At 38.5% G+C, this 26,416-nt stretch overlaps 2 protein-coding genes across 2 annotated transcripts in view; one reads left to right on the forward strand and one right to left on the reverse strand.

The window, feature by feature from the left end:
* The window catches only part of LOC306879751 (enhancer of rudimentary homolog), a 1,222,178-nt gene that overhangs the window by 1,077,474 nt on the left and 118,288 nt on the right, over positions 1-26,416 (reverse strand). The window lies entirely within an intron of this gene.
* On the forward strand, positions 19,832-25,021 carry LOC306880078 (N-myc proto-oncogene protein-like). The gene is made up of 3 exons (XM_079433363.1): positions 19,832-19,966; positions 20,542-21,195; positions 23,095-25,021. The coding sequence occupies exons 2-3, from the start codon at positions 20,547-20,549 to the stop codon at positions 23,817-23,819; spliced, it is 1,374 nt and encodes a 457-aa protein (XP_079289489.1). The 5' UTR covers positions 19,832-19,966; positions 20,542-20,546; the 3' UTR covers positions 23,820-25,021.

Raw genomic sequence — 26,416 nt, forward strand, 5'->3', positions numbered from 1 at the left:
AATGCAGCCTTAATGCAGCTGCTGATGTGCGGTGCTCTTGGTAGATTGTGCTGGTCGTTATGGAAATTAGTCTGGCTGAGTCTGTGTTCTTTAATGTGCGCATTGTCAGTAAATCTCACGCAGATTTTTCCCTCCCATCTGCGCTTTTATGGAATTACGCTCTAATGCTAATTTGCCCTGTTTAGCAAATCTGGCCCTTATGGACTAATTTTAGTTTCAGTAAAGCATGAAACTTTTTTCCCCAATTACTATAGAAAAGTAGAGTGATTATAGAATATTCTCCACTCGCATGCATATTTTCAAAATGCATAGCACAAAAAAAAAAAAAAAAAAGTGAAGCACAAAGAATCATAATTAAAACATTTATATATTGATTTTTTTATTATTATAAAAAAGTAGTACTTTTTATGTAAATTATGACATTTCTCAAGGCCAGCAATGCACACTCATACATTTACTGGCTTCCTAAAGATTACGTTTGCACTCTCATTCAAGCAATTCACTTAGAGGCATTATTCTTGAGGACCTCTCCTCCTTTCATCAGCTTTGAAGCTGTAATTACCAGAACTTCATCTTGACTAACTGAGTTAGAAGCCTAATTATCTGTGTGTTTTGGATATCTAGTGTCGCATGATGTTGATTTGATATGAAATGGAGTGTGTGCGCACAAAAGAATGCTTGTTTGTTTGTGTGTGTGTTGGGGGGGGGGGGGGGGGGGGTCTTTCCAAAGGCTTCACATTTCCGTCCTCTCCCTGTCATCAGCTACAGAGACTCATAACTTTTCTTATTCAATTAAACTGAGTGCCAAAGGAAATGACAACACTATTTCAGTGTTTTAGGAAGGAGATACTTCCTGCTTGAATTCAATTATGCAAAAAATGTGACTGGGTGGATGTTCTTCTTCCTGGAGACATTTGGGACATGCTCAATTGGAAAACAGGTTTATAAAAAAACTAAAGCAAATACTGCAAAAAATACAAAAAGCTTTATTTGAGGTCTAATGTCATGGTGTTAGAGGTATAATATATAATAATTATAAAAACAAGTCAATGTAGGGCTAGGTATCGATACAGATTTCTTTAATGTAATTCTGATTAATTTTACACTGTACATTATTATGTGCAACATTTTCTATCCTATGAAACTGAATCAGACAGCAAACACATGCAAAATATGATTTCTGTTGCTGTGTGGCTGTAGATTCATTAAGAATTTTACTGGGAATGCTCAATCTTGGGATTTTTAAAATAATTTTTAATATTTTTCAAATGAACATTGTGAAATAAATATTTCTTTATCCAGCTTTATGTAAAAGAGAGGTTTATCCTGTGTCTTCATGACAAAATATTATTACATATCACAGTAAATAAGACTATCAGTTTCAGTATATGTAAATACACAGACATCCTCCTTTGTCAATTGCAAAGAAATTCTGTAGCTTGCTAGCTTTACTGTCTCTTTTCTGTTCATTGTGAAGAAAGACGGAGAGGGAGAGAGACAGAGTGACTGAAAGAAAGAGACTCATTAGATACGGTTATAGATGCAGACACCAGTCAAAGTCACATGAGTCTCATATGAATCCATATTCGCCCTGAAGGCTGCAAGATCCTTTGTGCACATGACAGGAACATGATCACACAGCATCCTGCTTTTCGGAGATCAAGTTAGGGACGCATATTTCAGGCATGGGATGCTTTTATACTGTCTCTTAAGGTCCAGGATAACAGTTAGTGTATGTGACCTATTTTTAACCATTTTCCCGGTGTCTTATGGATTGTGTCCGAACCACGTTCAGATCCAGTTCGAACGATTCCACAGTCAAATTGAACAGTGAAAAAAACAACACCTCTAGCACAGGAAACAGCAGTTGTGCGGAACAAACACACACGTCCTGTCCTGGGGAGACACACATCCACTCATCAAACAAACATTAATCATAATGTGCCGGCATGATGTGATGACATCATTCACAAGGTTTGTGTGTGCGTTTTTGTGTGTCCAAGCCATTACATACCCATCAAGACGTTTAATTGTGTGTGCACATTAATTATAGTGTGTGTGTGTGTGTGTGTGTGTGAGTGTGTGTGCTATAACTCACAAGCATATAGTTTCTCATTCCGTCCAGCGAGACCCCTGCAGTGCTGCTATTGCTGTGCTCACTAATTAGAACACTTTGCAGCTCAATTAGTCCTCTCTTTCCCGAAGCCATCATGGTGACAGACAGAAAACCCTCATTTACCCCAATAGCACCCTGATTCAGGCCTCTTTCTACATATACATACTGTTATGTATATGTTCCCCGTACGGGCCAGCCACTTTGGGGGAAGTCGTGGCCTAATGGTTAGAGAGTCGGACTAGTAATCGAAAGGTTGCGAGTTCGAGCCCCCGGCCGGCAGGAATTGTAGGTGGGGGGAGGGAATGTCCAGCGCTCTCTCCACCCTCAATACCACGACTGAGGTGCCCTTGAGCAAGGCACCGAACCCCCAATTGCTCACCGGGCGCTGCAGCATGGCTGCCCACTGCTCCGGGTGTGTGTTCACGGTGTGTGTGTGTGTGTGTGTGTGTGTGGATTTGTTCACTACTCACTGCTGTGTGTGTGTGCACTTGGATGGGTTAAACGCAGAGCACCAATTTCGAGTATGGGTCACCATACTTGACAATACGTCACGACTTTACAGTGAGGAATGAGCCATGCATACAGTGCTGTACATGACACAGCTCACAAGCTCAGGGAAATGGAAACAGGTCATTTATTGCTGTGGAGCTAGACTTTAAATTAGTTTAAATAAACCATTTAAAAGTTTGAGGTCAGTAAGACTTTTTTTGAAAGAAAGAAAAAATGTATCCAACAAGGAAACATTAAGCAGATACAGAACTTTCTATTCATCAAAGAATCCTGAATTAAAAAAATGCATCACAGTTTCTACAAAAATATTAAACAACACAACTGTTTTCAACATTGATAATAATAAGAAATATTTCTTGGGCACCAAATCAGAGCATTTAATATTTAACAATATTGTTTTTTTTTTATCAAATAAATGTAATCTTTGTAACCAAAACAGACTTCCTTCAAAAATGTTTTTGATAAACCATACAGACTCCAAACGTTTTAGCATTAGTGTAACTGTATAATTTTATCTACGTAATTGGACTGCTAAAATAAAGCAGTAAGCCGCATATTAGATTTCACTCAAACACAAGAGCCCTGAGTGGCTTAATGCTGGAAACATGATCGAATGTATTTGAAAACTGCAATAAATTATTACTGGGACCGACCGGACTGTCAATTAAACATTAATTTTGTCATCAGTGCTATACTTGAGCATTTAAAGAGAGTAGGCAGAGACATTCACATTCAGTGTCCTTTCACTTAAATTGACTGCAACGGAATTTAGATTTTCAACTACTAACTTGACATTATGAAAAACCTGGTGCTCATGGCAAGAGAAGCTGAAAAACAGCTATATGCGACTTCTGATTCATATGTACACAGACCAACGATTTAAAAAAATAAGTTTAGCATAATGCAAGAATGTGTACCTAACTCTGAAAAACCTATACTGAAATTCAACTGCAGAACGGACTGCTGTAGACGGTACATTGTTATATGTCTATTCAATGCTTTACTAGTCTGCCAAAATAATATAATGTCATTAAAGGCGCAAGATTTTCAAAGTTAAAATGAAAAATTCCATTACTAAACAAACACATTAAAAACTGTTTTCAAAATGCGTTTTTGCCTTCCTTTCAATATGGTAACTTGGAATTGGAATACCTCTTCATCCAGGGCAAATACTGATAAACGCAATTAATTGATATTCATTTTGTTCATTAATTGGCATATCATGCAATCAATTTGATTTTTTTTCCCTAAAATGAATTTTTGAAAGTAGTTAGAAGAGCCAGTAGTTATGTCAGGCTAAATTATTTAGTTTTTTGTTTATGCATGTTGTCCAAGGCAATGAATGTGAACATGCGATGGCTTGTGTACACAGAGGACTTTCCGCTAGTAATCCCAGCAGATTCAGCATCACTCCAGTGCAGCTGCTGAGGCCAAAAACACAACTCACTCTATATATCACACAATTGTTATGGTATGGCTTAAAGAAAACTACTCTTAATTCTGTCTCTTGTGAACTTTCCCTCTGTTTCTCCTTTTCTCTCTCTCTCTCTGGGTGGTTTAAAGAGGTTTAATCATGCTGATTGCCATGATTATGGCCATCTCCCATGGGTCTTACTCTCTGGCCCTGGCCTCCACAGGAAGTCACACTGGCCACTGGCGATCCGTCTTCCTGTTCCTGTTCTTCTGCACACACACCCGACTGGCCCATTCAGTAAAAGAACACACTTCCGCAAGCTTCCTATACTCACACACACATCACCACCTCACTAACAGAATGATTTATGAATCAAGACTTATGGTTTAAAAGCATGAAGCCGCACAGACATGCTGATATTCAGTACAACTGCACAATTTTCCTATAAACAGAAAATTGATATCAAGCAATTTACATTTCAGACTACATTTGATGAGTAAAAGGAATCTTCAGCACAAGTTCACACTGATTGCCACAAAAAAAAAAAACTTACAATAGAAGTGATTGGGGCTAATTTATGGAGGACTAAAAAGCAGAAATATAAAGCTTATCATTTTAGAAAAACACACGGTAACACTTTATTTTAGGGTCTCTTAACTAGTTGCTTATTAGCCATTTATTAGTACTAATTAAACACATATAAATGCCTTATTCTACATGACCTTATTCTAAATCCCTAATCCTACCCAATACCTAAACTTATCAACTACCTTACAAACTATTAATAAGCAGCAAATTAGGACTTTTTTCAGGGAAAAGCCGTAGTTAATAGTGAATTAGTGTTCCCTATTCTAAAGTGTTACCAAACACATTAATTATTTTCTTTTTAAATGGTTTACTGAACAAATAGCTTTTTCTTTAAATAAATTCAATTACAATTAAAAGTTTCTATAAAAGTCTACCTCAGCTTCTGTTCTAACCCTTTTACATTATTATAAGGTTACAATTAACTACAGAGCCCAAACTTAAATTCAATTACTATTTATTGTTAACTATTATAATCAATACTCAAATAAAAAATTTGTATGCAAACATGTAAATTGCACATAATATACACTTTTTAAATTAACGTCTAAAATATACTATATCTATTTGTTGTTGAAATACAATCATTTGCACAGTGGCTGTCATAACATGTTTCATAAAAGATTTATTTAAACATACATTAAAGCTGCAGTCCGTAACATTTTTTGGTTAAAAATGATCCGAAATCAATATTATTTGAGCAAATACATAACCAGCTGGTGTTCAAAACTAGCGCCTTACTTTAGCCCAATTCACAACGGTTACCTTATAAAAATGTTTTCTAATTTGAGTGGTACGGGTAGGTTTTCGTGGGAAATTCGAGCATGGCACTGCGTCATTACGTCACATCTGTAAACATAAAGAAGTTGTCCTGGCTACCAATTAGATTAGACTATACAGAAATTGAAATGTACCTGTTAATACACACTATGCTCATAGTCACGCAATGCTGATGTTGTGAACATTAATAATTTGATAGTATAACAAGTATAACAACTATAATTTGCACAGTTTGATGTGATATGAGCTAACCGATCGTTAGATTTAAATCACCATTGGTAGCGCAATTTATTGTAATGTTTTTTTTCCTCAGTTGGTCAGAACAAATGGGCAGACTTGTCACTTACTTGTTCAGATGACAATTTCTGGTGAAAATTCTTATTTGGGTCATATATTCCAAGACGTAGATTAGAATCTGTGATTGCAAAGTACAATAAACATCCACAGCGGTGCGTGACTGACTGCAACACATTCACCTCAAAACAATAGATTCATCCGTGCTGGAGCCGTGCCTGAGCACATCCCACACAAGCAAGATAATTCCGTAAGCAGCTGCAATTCCAGGTTTTCAAACAGAGATGGCGACAATGAGGCAAAACTTACGAACATAGTGCAAGTATATAGTCTAATATTTCACAAGATGCTTTTCAGTAGACTTTATTTCTCTAGCAATTAACGAGCTGTAGACACTGATGGCTTGCCTGAGGTAAATTAAATGCTACGTGACATTTTGTTTACAGGCTGTTTTGTTGACGTCTTTCCGCAATTGAAACACTGATTTAGTGATTACATGAGATGTTCATTCATGTTTATTTAACTAGTAATAAAGAGGAAGGGGTGATCACGCTCATTCGCGCTCCGCACTGCCATTGGAAATGAATGCTTCTACACAGCGATCTGTCTCTCCATTTATGGTCTGAATTTCCTGAAAAAATTGAATGATTTGTTCGGTAAACATGCACACCGAACCGAAAGACCTGTACCGAAAAAATTTGGTACGAATACGTGTACTGTTACACCCCTACTTTATATCCATTTTAGGGTTTATGTTAAATTGTCATGGCAGCAAAGTTTTTCAATTGGATGCGTTATGTTTATGGCCCCATAGTGCCTCAACTGTACTGTCAGTTTTCAGAGGGCTTTTTTAGAAAAAATAAGAAACAAATTGAAAATTCTCTGACTGAATTTAACTGAACACAGAATATTCCTTATATATTCCCAAAATTTTCTACAAAAATAGCACCCATCAAAGCCAAAACATCAAGCTTTGCATTAAAAGTCGTGACGTATTGTCAAGTATGGTGACCCATACTCAAAATTGGTGCTCTGCGTTTAACCCATCCAAGTGCACACACACAGCAGTGAGTAGTGAACAAATGCACACACACACACACACCGTGAACACACACCCGGAGCAGTGGGCAGCAGTTGGGGGTTCGGAGCCTTGCTCAAGGGCACCTCAGTTGTGGTATTGAGGGTGGAGAGAGCGCTGTACATTCACTCCCCCCACCTACAATCCCTGCCGGCCGGGGACTCGAACCCGCAACCTTTCGATTACGAGTCCGACTCTCTAACCATTAGGCCACGACTTCCCCCATTAGTGTAATAAAGGTCAGCCGTACTCATTATGGGAGTCAACCAGACCTTGCTGTCAGACGGAAGCTTTCTCAGTCTGTCTGTCTGCCTCTCCACCCTTTTTCCTCTCTCTCTCTCTCTGATACCAGCTTATGTGAGGGTGGATAGTTGGCTGGGTAAAGCTGGCAGCGAGACAGGAATGCACAGAATGGGCTGTGACTCCAACAGGAGGCTGTTTGAAGCTCACACACATTCCTCACACACTCCGTGTGACCAGACGAGAGAAAGTCAATACTTGTCATCTGAGAGAGACTCAGACTCGTTGAATGGCTACACAGTGAAATATGAATAGGAGCAATAAGGAAATGACTTCAGTCCTGAAGAATGTCTGATTTAATTGATTTTAGGATCACATGGCGATGAAGAAGGGGGGTCAGAATCAAGATGAAGGCTTTGCAGAGGGCGATCGATGACCCTGGGAAGGTCAAAGGCCACCAGCTCAGGGCTAGCGCTGTCCCCATGCACACAAAGCTCAGGGTTAAGAAGAGAAGTGAGGACGACACATGAGTCAGGCTAACATTTATCTCCAGTATGTGTACATTGGCATGTATGTTTGGACTGTGGTTTTGATTGGGACAGTCTTTGTGTGGTTAAGGTGTGTTTTGGGTGTAAAAGTGTGTTCATATTAGCAAACTTTATGTAAAATGTTTCGTTTTCAATACTGTGGTGATTCAGGAAGCACTGTTTACACAGAAGTCACTTTCAAACCAAGCAGCTTTCTGTTGGTCAACACAGTGAATCTGTATGACCAACACGAAAACAAGATCAACACGAACTCCAGATCATGAGAAATCCTATTGAAATTTTGTGAAATTTCAAAACAAATGGTAAATGTGACCACAACATAAGTCATAATGAATATTAAGCTACAAAATACATTATATAATCATTAAATTTATCATTAATTTTGGCTTGATGCAACAAATTTGGCCAATTTTTTTTTTGTCTTTTTATACACAATCTTTCCAACTTCATTTACGAACAATAAAAAATGGCTTCTAACAGTATTAAGTTATAATGAATGTAATGGTGCTATCGCTGTCTAATAGAAAAGTGATCCTAGACTTTATACTGACACCTATAGAGGGGGATGTCACAGATGACATAACAGCAAATGCTTTTGGTAACCATTGATGTCATTGTCACATTGAGCAAAAATAGACAACTTTCGAAGATAAAGCAAGTAATATTCAGCTGAGTTTGGTTGCCTCCATGAATGGGTGACCCACATTGTGTAGTATAAAATATTTTTCAAAGCCACTAATATGACTGAAGTCTTCATTTCAACTTAAATATTTTCTTTTAGTTTACAAAGAAAAATGTTTACAACAACTTTAATATTTAAAAATTTTCCTTGCATAATAAAAACATGTTTTGTTTGTCTTTGGATTGTGCAATATACATGAGTCTTTGCTAGAGTGTGTGTGTGTGTGTGTGTGTGTGTGTATGCATGTATGTATGTGTGTGTGTGTGTGCGTGTGTGTGTGTGGGAGGGTCAGTTTAAGCTGGTGACATGGGTCATCGGCAGTTCCTCATATCTGTCATCATCTATCTCCCCTGAGTCTGGGAGCTCAGCCTGTCCCGACAGATGGAGCGGCTTGTCATGTCTGACAGGTTTCCTCACAACAGGTGAACCCAGTGGACTCAGCGCCGGAGAGAATTCTGTGTTTTTTTGTTTTTTTTGTAAACACCAACAAACACACAACCTTATCAAATTTCATGCATTTCTTTCGGCTGACTGTAATTTTGCTGTTTTGTTTTCTTAGAAACTGCGTCAATGTCCATCACAACCCATATACCTGAAAGAGCTATGCAGCTCTAAATAATCCAGCACTGACCTCATTTTTGTGTGAGACTAATACCTAATACTTGGTTTCATTTCAACAATATGGATATTTATAAATCAGTACAATCCAGCACTTAAGTTAGGCCACGTGGAAATGGCCATCTCATCAGGTCAGGAGAACAAAGGGCTTTCTTTTCCTTGTAGGATAGGACATGGTTTGTTTATCTACATTCTAATGGCCATCTAGTTGGGTAGTTAGTTTGTGTGTGTGTGTGTGTGTGTGTGTGTGTGTGTGTGTGTTGAGTGGGAAAAAGTCCTGGACACATTCCTGTCAATACACTTATTTGACCCTATACATCTGAGTTCTTGTCCTGACAACTGTGTTGTTTTGGAAGAGAAGAACATGATGACAACAACTGCACTCCATTGATGAGATACACACACACACACACACACTTAAAGGGTTACTCCAACCCAAAATGAAAATTTGGAAAAAGGATGCGCTATTCTACGTGTATTTACGCATTGATTTGAATGAAAATAGCGCATCCTTGTGTTGCGGCTGATACAGAAGAGCGTACACAGTTTGTGTCCAGTGGATAATCTCCAAAATGTGACAGACAGGAGATGAATTGTTGAAAAAAAGTTATTTTTATTTTCTTTGCATACAAAAAGTATTCTCGTCGCATCACACAATTTAGATTGAACTACTGATGGCAGATGGACTGTCCTGACGATGCTTTTCATACTTTTCTGAGCCTTGACAGTGTTATTTACTTGGCAGTCAATGGGACAGTCACAAGCCTCACGGTTTTCATCTAAAATATCTTAAATTGTGTTCCGAAGACGAACAAATCTTTTACGGGTTTGGAATGACAAGGGGGTAAGTGATTAATGACAAAAATTTTATTTTGGGGTGGAGTAATCCTTTAAGCCATTGTCTGGTTTTTGTGACTTTGTGTCAAGCCAAATTCCTTTCGTCAATACTGATCGGACACACCTCTATTACACAATAATGGGATTCTGGTTCATTCATTCAGAATTCAGATTCAGTTAATGCTTTAATATAAGTTTCTGTCATTTTATTTTTATCATCATTTTATAAAATAATTTTGACATTTTAATATACAGAACAGAGTGAAAGCTGCATAGTTTGCATAAAAATAAAAAAATAAAAATCATAAAAATTATCTTTTAATATTCATTTGTTTCTTCAAGCCAGCAATGAAATGAAGAGAAAATTGAGACTTTTACTTAGGCCTCCATCTTTTTTCCAAGAAAAAGACCAATGTTTCACAGATCTCAACAAGGTTTTAGACTGTCTGCCAAACTATCAATGCTTGCACTCAATATAAGAGATTTCAGTATGAAATCAAACATTTCTTATTTCTAAAATCTCCACAATTCTGAGCTGTGATACAATATTTTTAAACTTCTATGCTTTTATTGTACACTACATTTTTTTTTCTCAATTAAACTAATACTTTTATTCAGAAAGGATGCATTTGATCAATTGATCAAAACTGATATTAAAGACTTTCAGTATCATGGTTTCTACAAAAAATATTGTGCCGCCCAACTAGTTTCAATATTGATGATAATAAGAAATGAACCAGCATATTAGAATGATTTCTAAAGGATCATGTGACACTGAAATCGGTTGTAATTGCTGCTGAATACTCAGCTTTGACTTCATAAATGACGATTTAAAATGTATTAAAATAGAAAACAGTCATTGTAAATTGTAATAATATTTCCATTCCTGTTTTCCAGAATTTTAGATAAACAAATGCAGCCTTGAAGAGCAGAAGACATTTCAAAAACATCTACAAAATTTTACTGACCCCAAACTTTTGAACATAGTGCATGTCAACAATGATCAAATACGAAACATCTAAAAGAAAGCTGATACTTCAACAAAACATACTCGATGAGCTAAGAGTGAGCAATCTCAGAGCAAAAATATTTTCCCCTGGGGCTCAAACAGCTGTAAAAATGGTTTCCAAAATGAAGTAATAAACATCAGACCAGTTCAAGTCAATAAATGACATGTCTACTCCAATTTAGTATTTAGTATGGTGCAATGTTCTCCATAATTGAGCTGTGTCACAATGATATACACACTCTAACACCAGAATTCCCAGCACATCCGGTCAGTCTTGTTCTTTCATCTTATCTTCTCTAATAAACAACAGACAAACAAGATTTTCTTTAACACTCACCAAACCGGCTCTTTACTTCTGTCTCTATTGTGTTCAGCAAATTCTTGCAAAGCAAATGGAGACTTTTAATTAAAACTCCTGAGAAAAAAGGAAAACCCTTGCATTCTCGCAAGCCTCCTTCAGAGGATATCTCAACAGTATCACAAACTGTGCTCAAATTGTTAAACTACCCAAGTCTGCAATCAAAAGTTGATATGAACTCAAATGATTCATATTAATATCTAAAAATTTGTAAGACTGTAATTCATAAAATACCTTAAGAAAGCATTGCATTTCGGTAACCACACTATAGCCAAATATAAGCTATAAACTGATTAAATGTAGGATACCTTGAATACAAAGTCGCTTTAGATAAAAGTGTCTGCAAATTGCACAAATGTAATATCAGGACAAAGCAGCAGTTTGAAGAGAATCTTGCCTAGCAAGTTAGTTAAACTGTCAACCTGAATAAAAGCACATGCGGTTTAAAAGAACAGACAGTTGAAAGTAACTCAATCAGCCCCTTGAGTACTGAGGTTTTGTTGCAGCGCGTCGTTCCAGCCTTTAGTGTAATTGTTTCAAATTGTTTTACAAGAAAAAACAGGCGAGCAGACTAGCTCTCATGCGCTTAGCTTCTCTTTCATGTCTTTTCTCTGCATGCTGGTTCTTATTTCAAATTGGATACTGATTTGGAGGGTTCTGAAGAGTATTGAAAGATAATTTAAGACAGTTTCCAAGATTATATTTTCATCTGTTGGATTCTTATTATGTTTAATAAGGTCATTTTCACTTTCAACTTTGGGTTGTTAATTCCTATTATTTTAGGTTTTTAAATACTTTAAAAACTGTTCCAATGGGCTTTTTCTCTCAGAGTCCTACACACAAGTCCTATAAGAGCTAGAATTATGGCCGGATACGTTAGCTTTCAGAGGAGATCAGAGGTGGCAGGAAGGTGGCAGTCAGTCCAGACAGGAGTGGAGTTCTCAAAAGCCAGATAACCCGACACACACACACACACACACACACACAATCTTTCCGTTTGTGCCTGCCCTCACATCCCATTCACACTCTACCCAGCCCAAACCCGTAACACTTTCCTCTATGTCTCTGTTCGGCTCTCACTGTGTCTTATCTCTCGCCTCCTCAAAGTTTTTTTCTCTCTCTCCTCTCTCTTTTTTTCCGCTCCCACTTCCCATAAGTGAATGAGATCCGATGCGGGCAAGATTGGGCACGTGGCAGGAAGTGTGGCAGTTCATGTTTGGGCTCTTTTTCATTCCTCTCTCTCGGTTTCTCAGTTTAAGGTGGTGAGATGTATGTCGGCGTGAGATGTACGAGAAGGGGGGACACAATGACACACACTAATGGAGGCGTTGAAACATATTAACCATCCTTGCCTTTGTGATCAGGCAAATGTTTAGTCTCCTAATGACCTCCACTGATCCAAACAAACACACTGAGATAAAGAGAAAACCGAGGGGAGGACGGAGAGAAAGAGATCGAGAGGGGTTGCTCCTCTATGACCTCTAGGAACAAGCCATTGAGTTCAAGCGGGTCACAGCACGAGATAGCCTGTTTAAGTCTATGAAAACAGAAAAACTGGATTATTGCATCCTTAAACGGCACACGCAAACAGATTTACAATTTCCGAAGGTCTTATCTTCAGCCCTTATCCATAGGACATGAAGCCATGTCTTTTAAACAGTATCATCAAAGCGCAGCACTTACTCATGTGTGGGGGGCTCCTCTCATATCTACGTCTTATCTATTGGAAAACAAACATCTGTTATTGTTAGTGTTGTCTGTCAAACTGTTGATATTAGTTCATCCTGAAAGGAAAATTCTGTCATCATTTGCATCATTTACTCACCCTCATGTCTTTCCAAACCCATAATGTACTTTCTTCAACTGAATACAAAATATATATTAAAAAAAAGAATTGTTGAATAATGCGCTGATCGCTCATTTCCATGCAAAATAATGATGACTGGAGCTTTCAAGCTTAAAAAAGATGCAAAAGCACCATAAAAGTACTATAAAACTATCATAAAATGCTCCAAATTACTCATGTTCTTTATTTGTGTGCTTTTGCGTAATGATGATCATCTTTCTTTAGTATGCAATTAATAAGAACAGATCGAATCATTCAGACCTGTTTCGTGAACTGAATCAACCGATTCTTTGAAAAGGTCCAACTCAAACAATTCACTTTCATTTTAAGAATTTTCATCTGTTTCCCACACAAATGGCTTTAGATGACAAATAATATAAAACACCATTCACCACTTATGATATTTTTGTGGTGCTTATCGTTATTTTGGAGCTTGAGTTGTCATGTACTTAATTATACTGACATTGAAAAATTCACATTTTGTGAAGAAAGAAAGTCATATGGGCTTGGAAGAATATTAAGGTAAATAAATAATTACATAATTTTTATGAGCTATTTTATAATTACTCTTTCTGTATGTAATGTTTATATTTTTAATGATATTGATTAATGGAATTTAATTACATTTAACGATAGTATGTAGATAACAGCAGAGCAAGCAAAGAAAAGAAAAAAAGCTGTTATACCTAAATTAAGAACATTTTGACATGTATTATTTTTCAATACTACATACACATATAAGTATGCAGACACACAAAATATAAGTTAACCAGCATTGACACAGGAGATTCACGGCAAGTCAGTGGATTGTGCCTCATGGTTTTTACACTGCAACAATAGGGTCGTTAACCTGCCTGCCCAAGGCCTAATTCAGTTTACACACTCAGTTTACACGCCGCCTTTAAAGCTTTCCGCTCTGGTCTATCAGGGCCTCTTAAACTGAACATATTTCGCCACAGTTTTAACTCAAACTGTCAGAGCGGTTGGACAAACAAGTTTCTAAAATGACTGACAGGTTTACTCAAGGGCCCTGGTTTCGTGGATCCACTCTCACAATGTGAACGACATGGATAAGATTGTTCAGAAGACAGACAAAGATAAACACTACAGAGGATTTCGACATCGCCCGCCAAGTGCCCACAGTACATTTCAGTGTCAGAATGGATAAACAAATGATTTACTTTTGAGCATTTCCCATTAGTTCTTGAAAAGTCCCCATGTTACAAGTGAGAGCTTGTATTCAATCCCATCAAAGCAACAGAAACAGCATTGATGTGACAAGTAAAAATGTAGGATACTGTGTGTTTTATTTTCATGGCTGATTTATGTGATCATTTGCATGAACAAACTGGTCGTGTGTGTGTGTGTACCTACTGAACCATATTTTGGGGATGAATTTGTACCCAAAAGTGAGCTAAACCTGACAAAATCTCCTAAAATATCCCTTTGGATATATGTCCTAATTTTGTAAAAAAACTGGTATAAAATAAAGTAAACAAAGTTTGCAGAAAATGCAGAAAGTTTTCTGTAAGGGGTAGGGATAGGATTAGCTTAATCCATCTGACAAAATATGATATAAAACTGTGACATACAGTGCCCTCAATAAGTATTGGAACAGTAAAGACAAAATTGCTCTGTTGGCTGTCAGAGTCATTGACAGGTCGTTGACACGCTGGTGGTTTCCAAACTCTTGATTTCTCCATGCCCTTTGTTTTTGCCCTAACTGACTTCCTCTTTTCTTTTAGCATCCAAATTGCTTGCTTTTCTCTCAAAGTCAGCTCCCTCGTCTTCATCCTGGTTTGTGTGTGTCATCATCGAATGCAAGATTCAGAATACAGAAGTAATAGATATAACTGATACAACACATTCCCTGCTTTTAATATCTGAAGAATTAATGCAACAGGACACAGCTGATCACTTAGAAAGACCTGTGAGGCAACTGTTCCAATACTTGTGCTCACATCAGATAGAGGGATGAACTCTAAAAGTGCTGACCTTCTTAGCTGTTAAAACATCTATGTGTTGAATCACACAATAATAAAATGTGACATTCTGTAGTTTTGTCTCATATTCATCTTTTAATTATATTTGTAAATGTCTTGACTCCACAGCCAACAGAGCAATTTTGTTTTTACTGTTCCAATACTTTTGGAGGGCACTGTATATATAAAACTTATAAATCTATACAATCAATCAAAATTTAATCAAGAGTAATATTTAAATACTTATTTTGATACTTTTTTCCAGCAAGGATGTTTAAGTTGATCAAAATCTTTTTACGTTATATTTACCAAAGATTTCTATTTCATATGAATGGTGAATTTAAAAAAATCTCACTGACCAGTGATCACAAACTCTGCATGGTTGTGTATATATTTTTAATAGCTAAAATTTTAACATGTATAAGAATGAAATAATGTTTGTTAAAGATTTACTATAAGGACTTAATATTGAAAGTATATTTTTAGAGCAGATGCATATCAAAAATATTGTTCATAAATTTATTTGTATTGTGTTTTATTCCATTTTTTAACAATACAGATTAAAAACACAACATGAATACTGAAAGAAGTAATTGAATGTATAGGTAAACTGGAATATTCCTATCTCTAAAGAGAGGTTAACTAAAGGTAGTCTCAAACTCGAGGAGGGATGAAAGTAGAAGTGGTGGTCTCTCACCTCCTCCACAAATATTTCTGCTCTGCTCAAATAAACTAGCTGGGGGTTCATCAAAGTCTCATCTGGGACGAAAACGTCTGTTCAAACAGGCCTTTGCGGTAATAAATCATTCTCAAACTGTGTGATACAGTGTAAACCAAGCACAGTGCAAACAAACCAATGAGCTTTTACACGGTCAATCACACACTCGTCAATTCTACCTGCAGTCTCAAACGTACAACAGCGTGACCTGTGGAAATACCAACGGGAGCATAACAGCCTGGTGCCACGGGGTCGTTTAGGTTACATGTTGCTAGCCTGTCTTTGGTTGTTGTTTGGACAATGGCTTGAAGGATCTGAGCAGTGGTGACAAAAAAAAGTAGGATGCTGAATGAAGCCAAGAGTGAAAACAAAGAAAGAAGGAAAGAAAAAAAAGAAAGAAATACCCTATGTTTAGCCTTTTAGGGTGGCAAAAGATGGAGTTCCTCAGCTGATGCGGGCTGCAGGATTCTTTAGGTCTATCTTTTATCTCTGTCCACTTCAACCAGAAGGGAAATCAAACAAAAGCACACACCATATGTAGTAACATAAACACTCTAAAAAGACTCACACCCTTTTGCATGTGCATACATATACATATATAAAGACACCCAGAGAGATCAGAGAGATTTGTGATTTGAAAATAAGACCATTACTATTATGAACCATATTAAAGAGGTTGGTAGATAGATAGATAGATAGATAGATAGATAGATAGATAGATAGATAGATAGATAGATAGATAGATAGATAGATAGATAGATAGATAGATAGATAGATAGATAGATAGATAGATAGATAGATAGATAGATAGATAGATAGATAGATAGATAGATATGTGAAGTCATCTATACTTGCAAAGTTAATGACACAGGAAACGGATTTCAAATATCTTGGATGCTATCTGACTAAATTCCTTTAGCAGTTGCTCAAACTTGCACTTGCATCAAACTGACTCGTATGGAAACCTGTGCCAAACAGCTAATGGTAAAGGATGAATAGATATATGATGACAGAGGGAGGGAAGTATGCCAGGGAGATGATATCTTGCATTTATTCCCATTGACTACAGGTCAAAGTAACTGTGATTGCAAGGAAAAAAATTATATTATAACCAAATCCACACTTACCTCACCACGGCGGGACTCAATACTCAACCTTGCAGATATGAGGTGTTATCATTTTCTCAATTTCTTGCTCCAGCTGAACACAAAAGGATAACCTCTGTGTAACTAACAAGCTATTGTATGACTTCAAAGAGGAGCCCGACAGCCTCAGTCCCCATTCACTTTTATTACATGAAATATTCTTTAAAAAATTCACTTTTGTGATTCACAGCAGAAAGTCATTCAGGTTGGAACAACATGAGAATGAGAAAATGATGACAGGAGTTTTCATTTTTGGCTAAACTATCACTTTAAAAGGTTTAGCGAAGGCACTTTAAATGGTTTTACTGTGTGAGGTAAGAGGTTAGAAGGTTGAAGGTTACTAATTGAATTCCACCTAACAGAAACAAAGTTTAATTTGCATATCATTTGATAAGGAATTATGCCACTGTGGAATCTGCAATGATTGGCAGGTCTGGTGATTAAAGGAGGGGCTCACTAGAGTAAAACAAAGTCTACTGGAGTTCTGAGTGTGTTTGTTTATTGAGAGAAAAAAATGAAAGATTATGAGAAAGGTGACAAAGGTGAGTGACACACAGGGACAAAAACAACAGATTGTGTAAAAAGAAAATCATTGCCATTTGCAGTGTCTTTACCCATTAATACATGTATTTAATACATAACTACATAATTCAACCAAAGCACACAAATCAAAGTCAAATGGACATCTGACACCTTTGGGGATATAAACCTGCACATTTTGTGCACACTCTGCATACCAGAGCCGAGGAGCAGGCGCCCAGGCCTGACTTCCGATCATGTGCACTATTGATGTCCTGGCCTGCGTGCTCTCATTGTCTCCCGCCGTGTTGTCATTGAGGCTTTATGCTTTGCTTTTGTATTTTCTCTAAATATGAATGTTTTATCCAAACTGGCCCAATTGCTTAACCATCCATACGCTACTCCACCCACCGCTTCAGTAAGACATGAAAACATGAGACTGAGCTGTATGAATACACACAGATGTACACTCAAGCATCTCGATCGAGTCTGTAACACATGCAATTTCATATGTTTTGATAGGCAGATATGAAACTGCTAATTTTAATGGAATAATACCTAAAGAGCCAAATGTGAAGCCATTTTCACAGATGACTTACACTGAAAGCCATTTAACTGCTTTAAAATTAATCCATGAATCACCTTGATTTATAACAAGAAAAGTGTATAAATCTGATTGAAGCAAGCAAGGCCAGCACAGACAAATCGAACTCTGACTGACAGAACTAGACATTCACTTTGCAACAAAAGTATTTAGCTTCCCACTCCCCCTCACTTTCACACAGGAAGCTCTTCCTGAGCTGAGGTCATAGAGACTGGGCTCTGGAAGAGCGCTTCAAATCCCAGACCCTCTCTTAAAGTCTCAGTCTTTTTCTCGCTGAGTTCCCACAACAAACTGTTTTCACAAGAGAAGCAAACTTTTTCAAGTATAATAAGGGAGGCCGGGGCTAGATGTCACACTGGGAAGTGGTCACAAGCTTATATCTAAATAACAAGAAGATTTAGTCTAGTCTTGCACATATATATTTCTATATGATGGTTTCAAACATATAATTAAAATAAATATTGGGAATATTTTGTATATAACAAAGTTTACAAAGAGGATGAACTATTTTATGATCTATATAAGGATGATTTTAACTAATTTTCTTAGGTCTTTGAGGAAAAATGACTTTAAAATACATCCAATATAAGAAAAAATAAGTCTGCTTGACTTACTATTTGTCTCATGCTATAATTTCAGTTCAATGTTTAAATTAATTAATGAACACTACCTCAATACGAACACTTTAAGACATCTTTGACTTTAAGAGTCTACTACTGTAAGACTATATTACAATAACATGTTATATATATGTTATTAGGACAAAAAGCGTTGTATAATTTCAACATGAATACAAAATTATGACAATTACGCTTTAACATTTTTATGTAGGCTATTTTGATATGATAGTAACCAATGTGCTTGGGACTTTTTCCCCGCATATGTCAGGTCAAAAAAAAATTAAGTTTATGGTAAAGTTCCAAATTCTTTAGGTAAAGCTGCAAGATGACTAAAAAATAACTCAAGAGAAATACTCACTTGATTTAAAAGTGTCAACTAAGCTATCTCCCCTATTACTTTGGGTCACCTAGAAGAGAAAAGTGATATTAAAAAAACTAAATTAATATATTTTTAATATCATTCGGGACTAAAATCTTCTCCAAACTCCAAATTTATACAACAACCCCTTTAAATAGTGTGGTGGATCGAAACCCCACGGCTTCAAACACTGAGGCGGAGAACAATTACATAATAGCATCTCCTTCCTACAACGCCCATTACACCCACTCAATCTTACAATCCCAATTTTAGAAGTAAATCAACACAATCTACTATGCAGTTTCGTATCGACAAACGTATACCTTGCTCCCTGAATGTAAACAAAGCCGTGCGCACAGCGTGTTCATCGCGTGTCCACATGGTGGCAGAAGTGAGTCGACACCCGGTGATGTTATGTTACCTCACTGCCTGAACAATGAGATGCTGCTGACTCGTCCTGATCCATTCACAACACGCTCCATCCTTTTTGAATGCTTATAGTCTGCAACTGCGTTTATGTTCTGAATCAAACAAATTACAGAGTAACAAGCAAAAATAAAACCAATCAACTCATTTCAGACATTTAACTAAACTACTCAGCCTCTTTTAGTGACAATTTGAAAATTCACCATCATGTTGTTCTAAACGCGTACAACTTCTTTCGTTAAACACAAAATATGTTTAGAAGAATATTAAAGGGACCCCGTTTACTTTAATTGCTTTTTCCCACACAATGAAAGTGACCGTGGACTGAGATCTGTCATTCTGTCCAGCATCTCCTTTCGCGTTCCATTAAAGAAGTCATGCGTGTTTAGAACGTGATGATTTTATTATTTATTTTTTCAGCCCTTCATTATTGGCAAAAACACCTTAGATACCGCAAACTGATGCTCTTTCCAAAGAAAATCTCACAGCACATACCTCGCCTGCGCCCACTGTAGGAGGAGCCATGTCTCTTCTCTTCTAGGCACAGGCAGCGAGAAATATATTTCACAGCCTCAAACACAGAAGCGCAGGACAGTCTTCAGTCGCCCGCGTAGATGTGCGACTCCAAACGGGGGCACAGTGAATGCGATAAAGAAGGGATAAGAAAACGCACTCAGAGGTAGGACGCTCACGTCTTTTAGTGTCAGTTAAACTAGCTGTTTCATTCACGCGAAATACTATTTCTAAACTATTTGCTTGTCTGCTCGACTTGCTATTGAAGGAGTTTTTGTCTTGTCCTATAATTACAGTCCAAAGTTTAAGTGAGTTAATGAACGCTATCACAGTAAACAATGTAGAGAGGAAACTTCAAAGACATCTGTGGCTTAAGAGACTGCTGTATAGAACTGTTTTACAACAAAATATTATATTATGTTTTTTTTAATTACTTACAGATGTCTTTATGACAAAAGCTTTGTACATTTTTATTTATTATAAGTAGTTATATTTAATAATAATAATTATCACAAATATAATAATTACAAATAATGCATATACAGTTCAAAGTTTAAGTATTATAATTAATATTTTCAAACTGCACAGTGAGGACAGTGAGATGACACTTAAAAGACATTAGAATGAGATTCATTAATCAAAAGATGTTTTCCTTTTTACCTCCCAGTGTCTTTGTTGGGACAGAAGCATTTATTTTAAAAGCTATGGTGATTCTAAGACATCAATTTGTGTCTTTCACAGGGAGAATGCCAGCTAAAACCATGAACTCCGATTTGGAGTTTGACTCCTTGCAGCCTTGTTTCTACCCGGATGAGGATGACTTCTACTTCTGCAGACCAGACGCTGCACCGCCTGGTGAGGACATCTGGAAGAAATTCGAGCTGCTGCCCACTCCTCCTCTGTCCCCAAGCCGGGCAGCGCTTCCAGGGGACCCAGGGGAGCTGGGTGCTGTGGCTGGGGATTGCTCTCTGATGGGCTTTGGATTAACAGACCCGTTGGACTGGGCTTCCGAGCTTCTGTTCTTACCAGAAGATGACATTTGGGGGGCATCAGACGGGGACCTCTTTGGCTCAGTTTTGGATACTACAGACAATTCCATCATCATTCAGGACTGCATGTGGAGTGGCTTCTCAGCACGTGAGAAATTGGAGCGGGTGGTGAATGAGAAACTCGGGAAAGCCGTCTCTGCTCCTAATGTTACTGAAGCCGGTAAAGACACGACAGTCAAGACACCCGAAATGAGCCACTCGATATCAGAGTGTGTGGACCCTACCGTGGTTTTCCCTTATCCAGTCAACAAAAGAAACGGGAACAGCAGCAGCAGCCAAAGTGTGACACAGCTGAGGAGCCAACACTTGCCTCCAGTCAGTGCAGATGAAACTCCAAGTGACTCTGGTAAGTGTCTCCTGACATGCTGTTCAGGTGAAGTTAAGTTAAGTGTTTCCTAGAAACTGTCACTGAATACATGTCATGAATTATTTTTTTTCCCATTTTTCACAATTGTTTCCAAACAATTCAGTGTGTATATACGTATATATATTTTTTATAATTATGTTATATAATTTTATTTTTTTATTAATGACCATCAACACCAAATTATAATGATGATGATGATGATGATGCTTCTAAATAGTTTGGCAGTCTATAATTTGGCCTAGCTTGTGAGCGGTCATTGAGGTAATTGTTGAAGATCATATGACAGGCCCTGAATCAGATTAGTGTGTGACATTCCAGGCTGCTGGTCACACACACACACACACACACACAAACACAGGCGCTCAAACATACACTCAGTAGTAGTAGTAGTAGTGGGCGGCGATGGGAAGTTTATGTAATACTCGGTCTGCATACCCAGTAGATGGCAGTAATATTTGATGTTGTCCATGATGTTGAGCCATTTGGCCGAATAGCTCATGGTTAAAGATTTAATGCAGAGAATAACGTCACTGAGCCACATTACACAGGAAAACATGTCCTTATCTGCCCTCCATTAATCTGTCTTAAGGCATGGAATCACAATCTAATTTGAGAATTTATTAGGTCACAGCATTTGGGTTTCTTACGATATGCAAGATTGTTTTAAAACATAAATGTTATTTTTAAAATTGCTATTTTTATTTATAAATTGAGAGCTCTTGATTGTGTAAAGCCAAAGGGGGGGGGGGGGGGGGGGCAAGGGCAGATTGCATAAAAGCCAAGCCCCTAAATTCAGTGCCCCCCAATAAGTCGCTTCCCTCCGAAATGAGAACTTGTTTCAAATGCAAATCCCAAACGACAATCACACGTGGGTGAGAGAATTAGAGCTGGCAGTGGGCACCAGCACGCAAAAAAGGAGCCATGCACGTGCATCCACGAGAAAGGCAAACCTGCCCCTCCTCCTTTCTGCCCAGTGGGCTGAGCTTGGCAAGCCGGGCATCTTCCAGAGAGGTGCAGTGAATGATAATGACAAGAAAAAAAGATGAGGAAGGGGAAAAAAAGAGATGATGGGTCATCTCTCTTTGCAGGGTGACGGCTTTGAACAAGCGGAGCCTTTCCTCCAGCTGTCTGCTTGGCGCCCCTCCAGGGCAGCGGCTTAAGACGCCATCAGATCAGTGTTACTCGGCAAAGCCCGCGAATAATTGGACCACGCGATTACAATGATAGTTTTTCCCGCCCGTGCTGTTATCCCTTTTCGCGGCAAACCAGTGGAAAAGGGGAACGCGCTGACTGTCTGCATTCTGTTGGTCTCTCCTTAACGCTGGCAGACGGTTTCCTGTAGGGAGCTTTTGAAGTGAGATGCTGTGGGCTCCAGTAAATGCCAAACAGTCTTCATGTGTGGCTTAGCTGATAATCTCGTCCATTATCTCATAAACATAGCTCTCGGGTGTCACACTGAGGCCGTCTTGCCATCTAAGCTTAACTTGAAATGTGTCACCAGTTGAGAAAGCACCAAGCGAAATGTCTAACTTTACAGCAAAACAGCTTTTGTGAGAAAAAATGACATGAAGAAATGCTCATGTGCTCGCAAACCCCTTCATTAGGCGCCGTAAATAGAGGGTGTGTGTTAAAGTGGAAAGTGAAATTTAAGGTGGTCCAGTCTGGGGAGAATCCAGCTCCTCTGTGTTTGACAGAGCGTGTTCAGATGATTGCATTGAGCAATTGTCTCATCTGCCCACACAAAGACATTAACTCCAGCACACACCCAGAGAAAACACAGGCATGTTTCCTTTAAGTGCACTTGTTCATACCTGTGCACCTCTAGAGGAATGGTTGCACAACAAACCTGCTAACGTAAATCTCCTTTTTTCCCTCTAGATGATGAGGATGATGAAGATGAAGATGATGATGATGATGATGAAGACGACGAAGAAGAAGAAGAAGAAGAAGAAGAGATCGATGTTGTCACGGTGGAGAAAAGGCGTTCCATCACCAGCAAGATAACCAGCACTGGTCTGTCTGCCGCCTCTAACTCTCAAGCATCTGCAGGAGGGCGGTTGGGATCCGGGGTGAGTAAAGCTCCACAGGAGCTCATTCTGAAGAGGACGGCAGCAGCCTCCATTCACCAGCAGCAGCATAACTACGCAGCCCCATCCCCTTACTCCGACCAGCAAGATGTACCCAGCGCTCCCCCAAGCAAGAAACTCCGAATTGACAACAGCACTATAACTCTACGCACTGGCAGGAATCAGAACTCTTCCCCAAACTCCCCTACTAACGGCGTACCAAGCCAGCGAATGAGGAAGAGCGACTCCAGCAGCCCGCGATGCTCCGATTCCGAGGACAGTGAACGCCGACGAAACCACAACATCCTGGAGCGCCAGCGGCGCAACGACCTGCGCTCTAGCTTCCTCACTCTGCGCGACCAGGTGCCCGAGCTGGCGCACAACACCAAGGCGGCGAAGGTGGTCATCCTGAAGAAGGCCACAGAGTACGTCAGCTCCCTGGAGGCCCAAGAGCTCCGACTCCAACAGGAGAAAGACAGATTGCAGGCCCGAAGACAACAGCTCCTCAGAAGGCTCGAGAAGGCCAGGACTCGCTAACCCTTAACCCTCGTTGGCCGAACGCCTTACAGCTAATGGTCAACGTCAAATGACGAATGACGGAGCACTAAGGCTAACGGCTTAAAGTACATTCTAGGGACACTCACTGCTGACACTTTTTTGCACATTTTTTGACGTCAAGAATGTTTCAGGTTTACTTTGTCACCCCAATCACGCTACAACGGAGTTGGGTAAACCCAACTTCTCCTCAACGACAAGACTCTGACATGATTGGGTTGACGTACTTTGTGTTCACGCTCTTCCTGCAAAACAGACACTAAACAAATGACACGAGACACTTCAAATGGCTATAATCTCACACCTCACCGGTGCTGAATCTCATGGATGTACCTCTGCGCACCTTGATGTCAGACACTTTTGTAAATAGATTAGATTTTAAAGGAACGTACACTCAGTCTGCCTTGTTTTTGTATACGATTATCGTCTTTTGGTTTTTATAAAGATGTCAAAAGCTGCCAATAACTAGACTGGAAGTTTATATACCTTTTAACAAGTACTGTAAGGATTTTTGTAATATAAGGACACATTGTTTTGTTTTTGAATTCTTTTTTGTCTTAATAATCTCTGTTATGACACACTTTACTAATTCCTACATTTATGCTTTAGTGTGCTTCTGATACATACTAAATTTGATACTTATATTTTCGTATGAAAATGAGTTCTGAGTAGATATCACTTTATCTTGTTTGTATCCTTTTTTCTACCTTAATTTCTTTTGTACAGAAAATTCTTTCTATCTCCATTTATAAGGCTTCTATTCTTTGCTGTCCTTCTCTTTCTTTGTTTATATATTTGTAAGTATTGGGTTCATAGAACTGGGTCAGTGGGAAAAAAACAGTTTTTTTCTCCTTTTCTATAATGTACATTTTAGTGCTGCAACTCACAGCACTTTGAAATACCTCATTTTGCAAAATAAATAGACATTTTGAAAACAAAAGAGCTTGTCAAAGGATGAGTGCTTCTGTATCGCCACTAGTGCTGTTTGAGTCCTGTCAGGAATTGAGAAACAAAACGCTGAACTACATTTCAGACATGCTTGAAACCCCTCTGTGGGCGGCAACATCCACATTTCAAACAGCTCTGAAAAACTGACTGTTATGACTTTCAAGGGGATGTAATTTATGACTTTGAAAGCAAAAACTCAGTTAAATCACACTGTCAAATAAAAATACCTGTCACTCATTTCAAGCATAAATCTAGTTTTTCTCTCAACATCTAGTCAAAACTGGCTTCATCATTAGATACTTGAAACAAATCTAATATCTACATACTTGAATTGACTCCTGTTTTGAACAAATCTCATATTTGCAGCATGTTTTGGACATTTTTCCCTAATTTTCTTTTCAACCTTTCCTGTTTTTCATTCGTCAAGCCATTCTCCCTCCATCTGCCTCACTATGAAGAAAGACCTGGTTGACCAAGCCCTCTCTGACAAAGGATAACGAGTATCTCCCTAGTTATTCACTCTCTCTCTCTCTTTTAGTTGATTTAGAAATCGGCAGGACACATCCACATGCACTTTCAGGCACACAAACGCTGGCACACACACTCTCAGTGCGAGTGGATATGAAAGCGTGCGCAGCGCACACTCAGACTGGCCCTCGCAGCTTCTTACCTCATTGTTCTGTGTGTTACCATGGAAACTGGAGCAGCTGCAGCGTGGCAGACTTCAAGTGTGAGTGTGTTTTATTCTATTTGTGCATGTACGTGTACGTGTACGTGCAAATGGCGGGAGAGGGGTCGTCTTTTGTACGAAGGCCATCGTGACCTGTGTGTCTAATATCCTGCTGGACCGAGGAGCGGGCTTGTGTTTACTAACTTCAGTCACATGGCCTGAAAGCTGACTGAAGACCCGCCCACCAATGTGTCACAATGAACCATTTTCTCTGGTCCAAAATAAACAAAGAGAATACCAATTGTACTGCTGCAATACAGGAGAAACAAGGTCTGGCCGAGCACAGAGAGAGAGAGAGAGAGAGAGAGAGACCTGCGATTATAAACTGGACCGTCTAGACTGATTGGTTACATAACAGTCTGTGTTGTAGATGTGTGCGTGTCTGCGATGTTTGGTCCCCAGGATGAGGTAACCATGGGACCCCACTGTGCCATCTGGCCGATGGCTTATCCTGCCTGGTTATGGAAAAAAACAAAAACAAAGCCTTGAGCTAAGACAATAACACTCCACCATGTGTACACTGATAGAACGGGCCACTGTACAACACTCTGTATGTTATTTAGTTTTTCAAACCTGAGATTTTCAAAGATACGGGTGAATATGGATAAAATGGGAGACTTTCTGATCATTTATCATTGAAGTTTTAAAATTGGATGTTTAACCCCTCAAACAATATGGTTTTAAATAGCTAAATATCTCCTCTTTACTTTACAAACATGAAGTTTTGATTTGTAGAACTGCTTTACAGTTGAATTTTTTTTTCATAATTGATGGATTTTACCATATTAACACTGTTTATTAATGTGAAGCTGCTTTGAAACAATCTGTATATAAAGCATGATTGGTGTAAACATTTTCGCTAAGAAATTGCTAGTAAACTTCACACAAACAAATAATGGCA

The sequence above is a fragment of the Barbus barbus genome, assembly GCF_936440315.1.
Source record: "Barbus barbus genome assembly, chromosome: 14".
NCBI lineage: Eukaryota > Metazoa > Chordata > Actinopteri > Cypriniformes > Cyprinidae > Barbus > Barbus barbus.

Bases quoted from the DNA above. Each gene is read 5' to 3' on its own strand.
- LOC306880078 (XM_079433363.1), top strand. From the start codon at position 20,547: ATGCCAGCTAAAACCATGAACTCCGATTTGGAGTTTGACTCCTTGCAG. The intron at 21,196-23,094 runs GTAAGTGTCTCC...TTTTCCCTCTAG, and splicing joins TGAAACTCCAAGTGACTCTG to ATGATGAGGATGATGAAGAT.